This window comes from Pholcus phalangioides, unplaced genomic scaffold, assembly GCF_987345545.1.
Source record: "Pholcus phalangioides strain wild (caught in Gottingen) unplaced genomic scaffold, Ppha-v1.0 ptg000042l_1, whole genome shotgun sequence".
Lineage (NCBI taxonomy): Eukaryota > Metazoa > Arthropoda > Arachnida > Araneae > Pholcidae > Pholcus > Pholcus phalangioides.
In genome coordinates, this window is record NW_028301628.1 from 20,181,831 (window position 1) to 20,193,394 (window position 11,564).

The following is an 11,564-nucleotide window of genomic DNA, read 5'->3' on the forward strand; positions in this document are numbered from 1 at the left end:
GAAATGTGGCCAGCCACCTCACACCTAATTTTGTAAAATCGACCCATTTGAGTGACTCGCGAAACATTTACAGATCATTTCAGTAGCCCGGACAAAGTTCCAGAGCATTTAAGCGGTCCGTGGCACACATTTGGAGATCCCTTAAGTTAGAAATTCCGAAGAGGAATGTGTACGAGGTACATGTTCGGTTAAGAAGTAGTACTAGTAGTCTCTGGCTAGATGGGAAGCACGACAGAACAGATGTCATGAGTTAGAACAGAACTTTGTTCCGTGTATATTGAAAACACTTTTGGCACAGCTGAGGCCTATCTACACACAACTGATGACGAAAAATTTACCACCAAAGCTTCAGTTGAATGATGTACCTATTACAGTAATAATAATAGAGGTTGTGGGTACTTCTTTTATTTACTATTTGCCTGATATTAAGAGGAATTGTGTTATTTTCTTCAAGTTCATTGGCCAATTCAGCCAAAGTAATAGACGTCCGAGCACACTAAAATTTATTCAAAAATCAGAATTTCTTTTTTATATGTGAAGTTCAAGCAGAACACCACGGGTCTGACCTTCCCACGCCCCGAATTCAATGCCCTCCTCTTAAACTGAGCATTTAGATTCTAGCACCATGCATAAATCAACCACATGGAATAAAACGTACACCAAATCAAAAATGCTAAATGAGAAATTGATCCTCAAGTAAAATATCTTGTCGAAAAAGAACTATTGGGTAAATATATAATGGGCAGATCGCAGATAACTATATAATACCTAATAAACTGGGCAGAGAACTATATAATGCCGAATTATCATAGCCGTAAACTTGTATCCGGTCCATGAGCAATGTTTGCCACCATCTCGATAAGACCTATAAAAATATTGCGTTTGAACCTGCCCGCCCCACAATATTTTTGTGTCCTTACAGTATTTTCAATAACGTCACGCCTTTGCATATTGGGCTTATGATTTCGAATTTCATAATACACACTAGTCAGTTTTAAATCCTCTCTATGCGAAATTATTGTAATGTAACGACCCTCACACAAGCAAAGACGAGCAGCAAAAAAAAAATTGTGTTTTTATGTACTCACGCGAAAAAATTCTCAAGGTTACATTCTTGTCTCAAATCCGCGCACATACTTGGTAAGCAAAAGAATGGTGTTTGCAATTCTTCCATAGAACTTCCGATGCAATATTAAGTCAGAAACACTAGACTGGTTAAAATGTTTAACGAAGTGTTTAGAAAATTCAACACGAAATAAAACGTTTAACATAGCAAATATGTGAGATGAATGGTTGCATCTCTATTGTGTTGTTGCCTGAAGGTGCCTGCCTGCCAACTCCATACATTACTTACTCTTAAAAAATCATTGTATCAAATTTCGTTATCACGAGGGCCCCCATCTTTGCGTTAACCTTTTAACACGGCCAATGCTCCTTCCTTCCCAATTGGGAACATCGATTTTATTTAATCGGAATAAAATATTTTTCTTATATAAAGAAAATATATATTTTTTTCCTCTGAAGGGGTGAGATTCCGAACTTTATTCACAAAACAAAAATTTCAAATGTCATTCATTCCAGCACTTATAAACTGAAGAGCCAAAAAAACTGGTACAGGCATGCGTATGCAAATAAAGAGATATGGAACCAATCAGAGTACGGCGCTGCGGTCGGCAACGCCTATGTAACGCAACAAGTGTCTGGCATAGTTGTTAGATCGGTTACTGCTGCTACAACGGCAGGTTATCGAGATTTAAGTGAGTTTGAACGTGATGTTACAGTCGGCGCACGAGAGATGGGACATAGCATCTCCGAGGTAGCGATGAAATTTGGATTTTCACGTACGACCATTTCACGAGTTTACCGTGAATATCGGGAATCCGGTAAAAAATTAAATCTACGACATCGCTGCGGCCGGAAAAAGATCATGCAAGAACGGGACCAACGACGACTGACGAGAATCATTAAACGTGACAGACGTGCAACCCTTCCGCAAATTGCTGCAGATTTCAATGCTGGGCCATCAACAAGTGTCAGCGTGCGAACCATTCAACGAAACATCATCGATATGGGCTTTCGGAGCCGAAGGCCCACTCGTGTACCCTTGATGACTGCACGACACAAAGCTTTACGCCTCGCCTGGGCCCGACAACACCGACATTGGACTGTTGAGGACTGGAAACACGTTGCCTGGTCTGACGAGTCTCGGTTCCAATTGCTTCGAGCTGATGGACGTGTACGGGTATGGAGACAACCTCATGAATCCATGGACCCTACATGTCAACAGGGGACTGTTCAAGCTGGTGGAGGCTCTGTGATGGTATGGGGCGTGTGCAGTTGGCGTGATATGGTCACCCCTGATACGTCTAGATACGACTCTGACAGGTGACAGGTACGTAAGCATCCTGTCTGATCACCTGCACCCATTCATGTCCATTGTGCATTCCGACGGACTTGGACAATTTCAGCAGGACAATGCGACACCCCACACATCCGGAATTGCTACAAAGTGGCCCCAGGAACACTCTTCTGACTTTAGACACTTCCGCTGGCCACCTAAATCCCCAGACATGAACATTATTGAACATATCTGGGATGCCTTGCAACGTGCTGTTCAGAAGAGATCTCCACCCCCTCTTACTCCTACGGATTTATGGACAGCCCTGCAGGATTCATGGTGTCAATTACCTCCAGCACTACTTCAGACATTAGTCGAGTCCATGCCACGTCGTGTTGCGGCACTTCTGCGTGCTCGCGGGGGCCCTACACGATATTAGGCAGGTGAACAAGTTTTTTTGGCTCTTCAGTGTATATAAATTGACGTCACGACGAATTGACACAGCGGCAATTTTTGGCTCTTCAGTGTATGTCATAAATTTAATTATTTTTTTTTTCAAATCATCTATTTTTAAGGAGAAGAATGAAATTTAGTTTTTTCTTTCCTATTTTAATGTTATTTGTATGGACATGGGCAAGTCCATAAAAAAAAAAACATACGGGAAAATTTTATCCATGATTTTTATGGTTGATATTTCTAGACTAAAGAATCAGAAGGGAAAATAACAGAAAAAATTGATAATAATCAATTCAAATCTTAATTCAGTCGATGAAAGGTTAAGATGGCCTATAGGAGAGAATATAGAGTATCTTGCCTAGAGACTTCCACAACTTTTTCTACAAATAAATATTTTCAGTAGAAAGAAATGGTCCCATTTTTTTCCCGGATAGACTAAGTGGAGTGACTATACGTTTTGTATTTCCCGGGACGTTCCTGTATTTTCACGTCATTTTTGCTATCCCAACTTTTTTTGTGAAAATGTCCCGGTCTCTTTTCACGAATTTTCAACGGAGCCTACTTGCATTGTTGAAAACGAGGAATGAAATTATTTTTTAACTCATTAATTATATTATGATAATCGCAACAGAGAAAAGACTATTCATTTCACATATTTTCTATTTTAACCTCTTCACGATTACGTCCAAACTCCAGTGTCGTCTTTACGCATGGGTCTACCTGGGTACGGCCCGGGGGTCCTCAAGAGTAGAGGGATCTCACAAAAATGAGATCCGGTTGATATTTTCTAGGATTTACCAGGTAGGGCCTCCGAAAAACCACTTGGTCCGGGGGCCCATGGTACTCTCAAGACATCCCTGGAATAAATTCGGACATCCAGTGGAATAAATTTAAACAAATTTTCTGTTTTCTTATTTCCTCTCTCTCTCTCTCTCTCCGCCATCGCGAAGCTTTATAGCAACCCTATTATCTACAGATTTTTTTTCTTCCCACACGTATAATGTATCTTTCTATTATACAGTCGAATCTCGTTATAACGAACTCCGAGAGACCGGAGAAATCACTTCGTTATTACGAAATTTCGTTATAAAGGAAGTCCAGGTTTTTGCATTGTTTCTCTGTAAACTTATATGGGGGGATTAGAAAAATGTTCGTTAAAACGAGATTTTCGCTATAACGGTATTCATTAAAACGGGATTCCACTGTCTGCGAGAAAGACAACACGTACGGTGTGAGGGTGAAAAGGCGGGGACTCTAAAAAACTCTCTTATCTAAATCTTATCTACACCACCGCTGTGGTGGTCGAGTACCGCTGTGGTGGTCGAGTGGTTATAGTGCCGGACTCGTGATGCGAGGATCCGGGTTCGAACCCCACAGTGGTGGTCGGCTGAAGTTGGTTTTCTGTGGTTCCCAACTTCAAGGCGCAAATGCGAGCCGATCTCCCCGTTAAAAAGTCTCGCCACAGAGAGCAACAGTCCTACAACGGTAAATCATTCAACCATAACACTTCACTCATAGTTAGAAAAACTGGGGGCAGATGACAGCACTACACATAACAAACATTACACAGAAACAAACTTTACGTCAGGTTGCACTACACGTACACGCACATTCCCGCATGTACCGATTCGTGGGAGGTTCCGCGGGGGGGGGGGGTGCATGTGTGGTGTAGCAGTAGTGGGTGGGGCCTCCAAAAAATGGCTCGGGGACCCATGATGTTCTTAAGTCAGCCACCTCGTTGGGCAATTTGCCTGTTGTGGCGTTGTATTTGTATAAATGTATAAGTGTATACTTTTTTCCTTTTATGTTTTTTTCTTCCCTCCCTTAGTTTTTTCTGACGTGCGATTAGGTTAAGACAGGATTAAAATATTTATCGCCTTCAAATAGAAATAATCCACATTTTTTGCCAAACGCTTGTACGTGAAGCGTTTGTCCGTTTCATTTTCTGAAATTCATTTCAATGCACTGCAATTTGCAGTAGTACTTTATTTCCCGCCATTGGCATTTTTTCAGTGATTTTCGAGACAGGTTGGCAACTTTGCTTAAATTTGACATCATTTTTGACGGTGATTGGCGATGTGCCATAGTTTTCTCGAAGAATTATGATCAGCTCACGGATAGGGGAAGTGTGGGGGGGGGGAGGTAATTCTGAAAACTATAAATAGGTATAAGGGGCCATTCAAGTATTACGTCAGCATCGAGGGGGGGGGGGGTTGTAGTGTCCTCCCAAAACCAGCTCACATAGCTATAGGGGGGTTTCGATTTGCTGACTTTTGATGATCGGGGGGGGGGTGTATTTGAAGGTTGCTTACGTCATCAACCACCCCTTTTTGAAGATGTGAAATATTCTAAGCTGCTGACGAAATTTTGCGGACGGGGCGGGGGGTCAAAAATGGCTGAAAATCTGCTTACGTAATACTTGAATGGCCCCTAGTGCTTTGCGCTGGTTAGTTTACCGTCAAACTGTAGTTCGTGTGTTGTTATCTAGATAGCAGCACAAGTTCAAACACTTTGAGGCTACTTTTGAAGATGATTTTGGCAGGAAGTGTTTTTAAGGATCTGGCAACATTTCTGCAACTAGAATCTGGCAACACCTTCGTTGAAGTCGGCGGGCTTGTTGTTTTGTTTACGATTGATGTGGGGCGAGATGGACACTTCGTGTCATTTGATGCCGTGCCATATTCATTGTGGTGATCGTGCCGCGTCCTCCTCCATTTCCAAGTTCTTTGAATCTAACATAAAGCAGTATCATTCAAAAAATGGCCAGCAGCTCGACAAGTGCTCCTTCAGGTATTTTATTTCTCCACTTTAAGGTCAGTACTGTAAGATACGCTTCAGGTTTTCCTACCCGAGGATCCCATCAGGGCCAGTAAAGTGGACCTTTAGTTTTTTTATACCAGTGGTTCTCAATCGGTGCTCCGCGGCCGCTCGAGGGGGGCAAAACCAGTAAAATTGAAAAATATAATAATTATCAATATTTTTAAATAGTAAAAATAAATCAGAGTAACTTTGATGAATAATTTAAAAAAATTGCCTACGGGGCTCCGCCATAGAATTTTTTTACTAAAAAGAGTTCTGCGAATCAAAAAAAGTTGAGAACTGCTGTTTTAGACGATTCAGGAGACCAGCTTTAGAGAAAGAGATGGGACTAGAGTTGTGAAGTGAATCAGAAAAGAAGTCCAAACCATATGGTGTCATTGACAGGGCCGCAATTAGGGGGGGGGGGAGCAGGTGCCCCGTGCGCTTAACCAGAAGAGAGTGCCAAATTCACCCTTTAACTGCTTCTACATTTCAAGGAGTGCCAAAATGATGGCTTGCCTCGGGTGACAAAATATATAGTTGCGGCCCTGGTCATTGATACCATATTTATGTTATCAAACCATAAAGAAGAAAGCTCCTTTTACAAGAAGCGTATCAAATCTGTTTGTGACCAGGAATAGTAATAACCAAAATAAAAACCCCATGATACTTTTGTTAAAAGAAAGGCAGTAATGTTTGAGTGAGAAAGACGATATCCTGTCAACACCTACCATAGACATAGCAGCAAAAATGCTCTGATCATCTTTAAAAAAATTTTCATCGTCCAGATAACTTTGAAATAATACAGAATAAATAAAGATAAAAAATTATTAGGTGTTTTATGATACGAGGGGCAAACAATAAAAGTTCTATATTTTTGGTGGTTTTGTACTGTAGGACAGGTGAAATGCTCTTCAACCAATCGTTTTGAGCATCGAACACATGCTTTTGTTTACATTAGGGCCGAAGTTAGAAGGAATAGAGATTAGACTAGATACCAGATCAGATTAGAAATTAAGCAACATAAAATGAACAACATTTCCGGGAATAAAAAATAAAAACCCATATCTCTTTTAAATAAGCAACAGCCCTTCTTCCGGTTGTATACATATTTTTAATAATAAAAGGATTCTCTTTTATTAAAAGGAAGACTCTTTTGAATAATAAAAGGATTAGGGTGTAGAAGTCTCTCTGGGTTCCGTCAATAAATAAATGCAGGCGGGATTGAAACTCCAGATATAACGGCTGGTATTAAAAAAAAGTTATATAAATATTAAAGGTATGGCATGAAAGATATGATATCCAAAACGAAATATTCCAATCCACACACTCCATTGTGGAAAACTCAAACCATGCAGTATATACGGTACAAGGGAGGAAGAAAAATGCTTGAACCATTTCTCAAAATCTTTTAAACAAGGCGGCAATACAAAAGTACATTATAACCATCTCCGTCTATGGGGTGATGTCATTTGGAAGGATAGAGGAAAAAGAACGTTCTGGAATGAAAGAAAAAAAACGGCAATCTTGTTCCAGCAGGTTTTTTACGACACATGCAACCAGAATCGCCCAGCGTGACATGCCGTCTGCTCACGAATGGAAAAAGTGGTATGACTGTTTTCCTGCATAGTGCCTCACATCTGACATGATTGGTAGACTGCTTCTGGAGAAGTCAAATATGTCATATGCCGTTTATTTTGCAGATCTTCACCTCACTTTTGTTGTTTTCTTTCCCTTACTTTGTCTACCTTTTTATTGTGCAAAATGGCAAAAATACATTGATATGCAGACGACAGATGATGCACCACGCTAGGAAAACACAAACACATTGTGTAGAGTTACATTTCTGCATACGCAAAATGCTGCAATTCGGTTCATGTGTTGTAGAAAAGCCTACTATTAGGAAGACCTGGCTTTGTGAGAGGAATCCAAAGTATGTCTCAACTGATGGTCATGCAGAAAAATTAACAGGCATGCCCTCCACAAGGGCCAACAGAGCTCTAGGCTCAAAAGATTTCCATCCTTTTTTTTCAAGCAATAAGTTCATCGTAGAGGGGCCCCACGAAATAATCTTAGAATGGGCTCAGGTGGTCCTCAGTCAGACAAACACGGAAGTTTAATTGTAAATAAAATGAAAATTGTGTCCATGTGCATTGTAAATATTGACAGTATTTACACGGGTTTAAATAAAATATTAGACACCCCCCCCCCCCCCCCACAAAGCAGAATATGACAAAATTAGCGCTACTGCAAAACAATTTATGGGGATTTTTACCGCAGAACATTTCCAGTCAGCAGAGAGTTTGTTTCAGAACAATGCAAAACATTATACTTTTGGGATTAGACCATATAAAGGTCTGTTTGCACATGTCAAGTAATTTATTAGAAAAGTTGTACAGTACTTTCAAAATGTGTGCAGATGTTGTACATTTTGAAAAAGTTTTGAAAAATCATTTAGTTAAGTTGTCAAGTAGGCACATAGGTGGATATACAGAGAGGGGCACCCCAACCCAAAATATTATTGGCATTGATGACTGACTGTTTGATTACTTATATTGAGACAGTTTTTTGAACACTTGATGACTTGAAGTTCAGTTAACTGCTAAACTACACGTGCTGTAAACAGGCTGCAACTGCAAGTCAGTAATTCACAAAGTGGGCTCCCATGCATGTCTAACATTTGTCAGAGGTGAGCATTCAAAATTGGCGTGTGTCTGTTCAATGCTGGTGATGAAGTGGTTCTTCATTAGGCTGTTCTGGAACAACTGGTTAATGTTGACTGAGGCAAAGGAGCCGCGGGAAGCAAAAGTTTGAGAACCAGTGCTATTAGTGACCCGTCGAAATTGTTGCAGTCATTAATGAGATTCATAAAAACTGACATATATGAAATTGAAGTTAATATCAGGGCTATATACAATCGAACCCCCATTTGACACCACCATCCGTCCCAAAGAATTTTGAGACTATAACGAGTTTGGCATTATATAGGATCATGGTCAGAGAAGCACTATTACGTAAATTCAAACGCTTATTATGAACTACTGTGCTTTTAGTGTTACTCCATGAAATAAAATAACCTATTTTATACGCATTCAATTTTAAGTTGGGAAAATTAGCAAAGCTGTAAAACACTGTACAATTACTTAATTATTTCTGAATGTAAAACTTAACAGAAACACACCACTGAAATTATTGCAATTCTGTATAAATTTAGTGACACATTTTGTAAATACAAAAATAAAATTAAAAAAAAGGGAAATAATGGTGGCATTGCTTTTAGTCCATATAATCATTTTTTAATAAAAATTTTCTATTTTTCAGACACTGAAAAACAAGAAATTTTTTATTATAAATTTTTTATTATATATAAAAAAACTTGGGAAATAAACAATTTGTAATAACATGCATTAAAATAAACAATCTCTATAAATAATTTGAGAATAATTATTCTACGATAAGAATATTCTCTGGTAATTTACTCGTATAATAGTAGTCCTTCGAGGGAATAATCTGCCTCCCATCTCTCTTCTCGTCAAGAAGACGGGAATACTAAAGTTTGTAACCCCACAATATTAAAGTTCAAAAGTAAGAAAATGAAACCAATATGACTGGATCGCACAACTTGCAAAGAAATGTGTGATAGAATTTAAGTGTATGTACATTGAAGAAAACAACAGTTCTAAATCCTTTTAGAATGAAGGTGATTGTAAAACAATAGCTTCCTTCGTCAATCAACTTTGAGTTTTACGCTTTGCTTTGACCTAATTTCTGAAAATGTGTCTAATTTTAAATAACTTTTTAAAGTTTTAATCTAAAGGTTTCAAAAATCTTTATAACGAAACTTTTAAAACCTCTCGTCATGACCAGGAGAATAGTCTCAAACGAAAAGATGTCATTATGAGGTGATTATGCCAAAAAAATTTTTTGTTGTAAATGTTTCAGGTAATGAAAACTGATTTATATTTCACATTATAAACAAAATTAGTAAAAAAATTTAAATTATTTAATAAAAAATGAATATTCTTGATTATTCTCCAATTTTTACATGATCCAGGAGAATATTCTCACCTTACTCTATCCGAAACCGCCTAGGTCCAAAGGAGTGTGGATTTCAGGGGTCCTACTGCAGTTAGAATTTTCAAAATTGAAAAGAGCACTAAATCAAGAAGGAATGGTTAGAATCTTCTTTCACAAAAAAAAAAAAAAAAAAAATTAATGCAAAATCTTGCTGTGGACTCAAATCGACTCTATCTTGGAAGAGCTTGTCAAAAGTCTGAATTTTTTTTAATTTATTCAAGTTTTTTATAAAATCTTGCCACATTATTTAAATTCTAATTGTTTCATTATTGTGTGCTCTTATATTTGCTTCTGATCATTAGTGGATTAAAGTCGGTCGATGCCCCGGACGCAAAAGAAAATATTGGGACCCCCCCTTAAATTAGAAAAATAATAATACACCCCGAAAATTGTGTTTTTTGTTGCCCTGGGCACGCGCCCACTGTTAAATTTGCCTCTGCTTCTGATTGTATTCATGTTTCTGAGAGTTATGATGCTATGTATCATCCAAAACATTTCATCTGACTGTTTCGAAATTATTTTAAAAATTATGTTTTTGTGCATAAAAAGATTATCTTGACACCAACATAGATATAGGTGTACCCAGGATTTTCCCACTTGTGTATTGCATATGCCAGTGAGTGTACATACCTATGTAGTTCGAAAAAATGTGAATCTTGAATGTTGTGCCACAATTTGTTTCAAGATCTATAGTATTGATTTTTACACATTTTTTTTCTAGTCTGTAATTATTGGTAATTAACTGAAAATATTATTAACTGAGACCTACAAAATAATTACATACAAATAAGTATATTAAAACAATTGCCTTTTTGTTGCAGAGGCAGACCTGTACTTGGCCAAAAAATAGGATTGCCCCAAAAGTTTGTTGGAACTGTTCTTAAAGTCAAATCATCTGAGGATGATAGTGTTTCTATCGAAAAGCATCATCCTTCTTCCCAGTTAAAATTTTCTGACTTCACTGTATGGAATTGGGATCAAGAACCTGCAGGAGTGAACAAATGTTCAGAAGCTTTGGACTGGCTTTCAGTGTCTGCTGCCATTCATGAAAAAATATGATTCGAGAAATTGTCTAATGTAATTTAATAAATGAATATATTTTTTGGTACAAAAAATGCAATGGCTGTCTGCATACTTACATCTATTTTTTTTTTTTAAGGTCTTCTGTTAAAATACATTGGAAAGGATCAACTTATGCAGCTTGCAATTCTCTCAAATTGCGTTAATCAAGATATTGATAGGAATAATAACACAAATAATTTATTATGAGGTTTATAATTTCCAAAAGGGGAGTTTTTCAAAATGCATCTCAAAGAATCCACTGCAATTTTTTTCTTCCAATTCACTGACTGATTTCACAAATCCTCTGATCTTTGGTATGAAACGTGATATGGTTTCAATTATAATTTATATAAAATGCGTTGATACATCGACACAGGGCTGTAGCCAAAAAAAAAAATTATTTTGGAGGGGCACAGCTGACATTTTGGAAGGGTGGAACTAAAGTAATTGAACAATAGACTTGAGAATGTTATACCATATTCAGGGTGTACTGAATAATGTGGCCTTTATATCATTAACCCTTTGTCGTAGAGGCATGATTTAAATTTCAAAAATACTCACAATGCATTCAAAAATTGCCTTGTACCAGTTTTGAGGGTGAAAATACGGACAACGATATTTTCCCCATTTATGTTGTTCTTCCGAACTTTTCCCCAAGTTTAAATTCAAATATCTCAGCGAATATTACACTTAAAAATACAGGATTTTTGATGATCTCAGAAGAGATCAAATACCAATTTCTAATTGAAAGTCAGATAACGTGGGTCGTAAAAATTTTGATTTATTTTGTGACACTGTTTCCACTGTCAAAACTGATACAGGGTGATTTTTG

General features: G+C 37.9%; 1 protein-coding gene across 1 annotated transcript; it reads left to right on the top strand.

Moving 5' to 3' along the window:
* Positions 1 to 5,383: 5,383 nt before the first annotated feature.
* On the top strand, positions 5,384 to 10,779 carry LOC149064615 (ribonuclease H2 subunit C). Its single transcript, XM_089254997.1, has 2 exons — positions 5,384 to 5,584; positions 10,492 to 10,779. Exons 1-2 carry the CDS (start codon positions 5,430 to 5,432, stop codon positions 10,727 to 10,729), a joined length of 393 nt encoding a protein of 130 aa, XP_089111123.1. The 5' UTR covers positions 5,384 to 5,429; the 3' UTR covers positions 10,730 to 10,779.
* Positions 10,780 to 11,564: the final 785 nt, after the last annotated feature.

What these genes read in the sequence shown, in the direction of transcription:
- LOC149064615 (XM_089254997.1), top strand. Translation starts at nt 5,430, where the DNA reads ATGTGGGGCGAGATGGACACTTCGTGTCATTTGATGCCGTGCCATATT. An exon ending in CTCGACAAGTGCTCCTTCAG is followed by an intron (nt 5,585 to 10,491) that starts GTATTTTATTTC and finishes TTTTTGTTGCAG; the next exon opens with AGGCAGACCTGTACTTGGCC.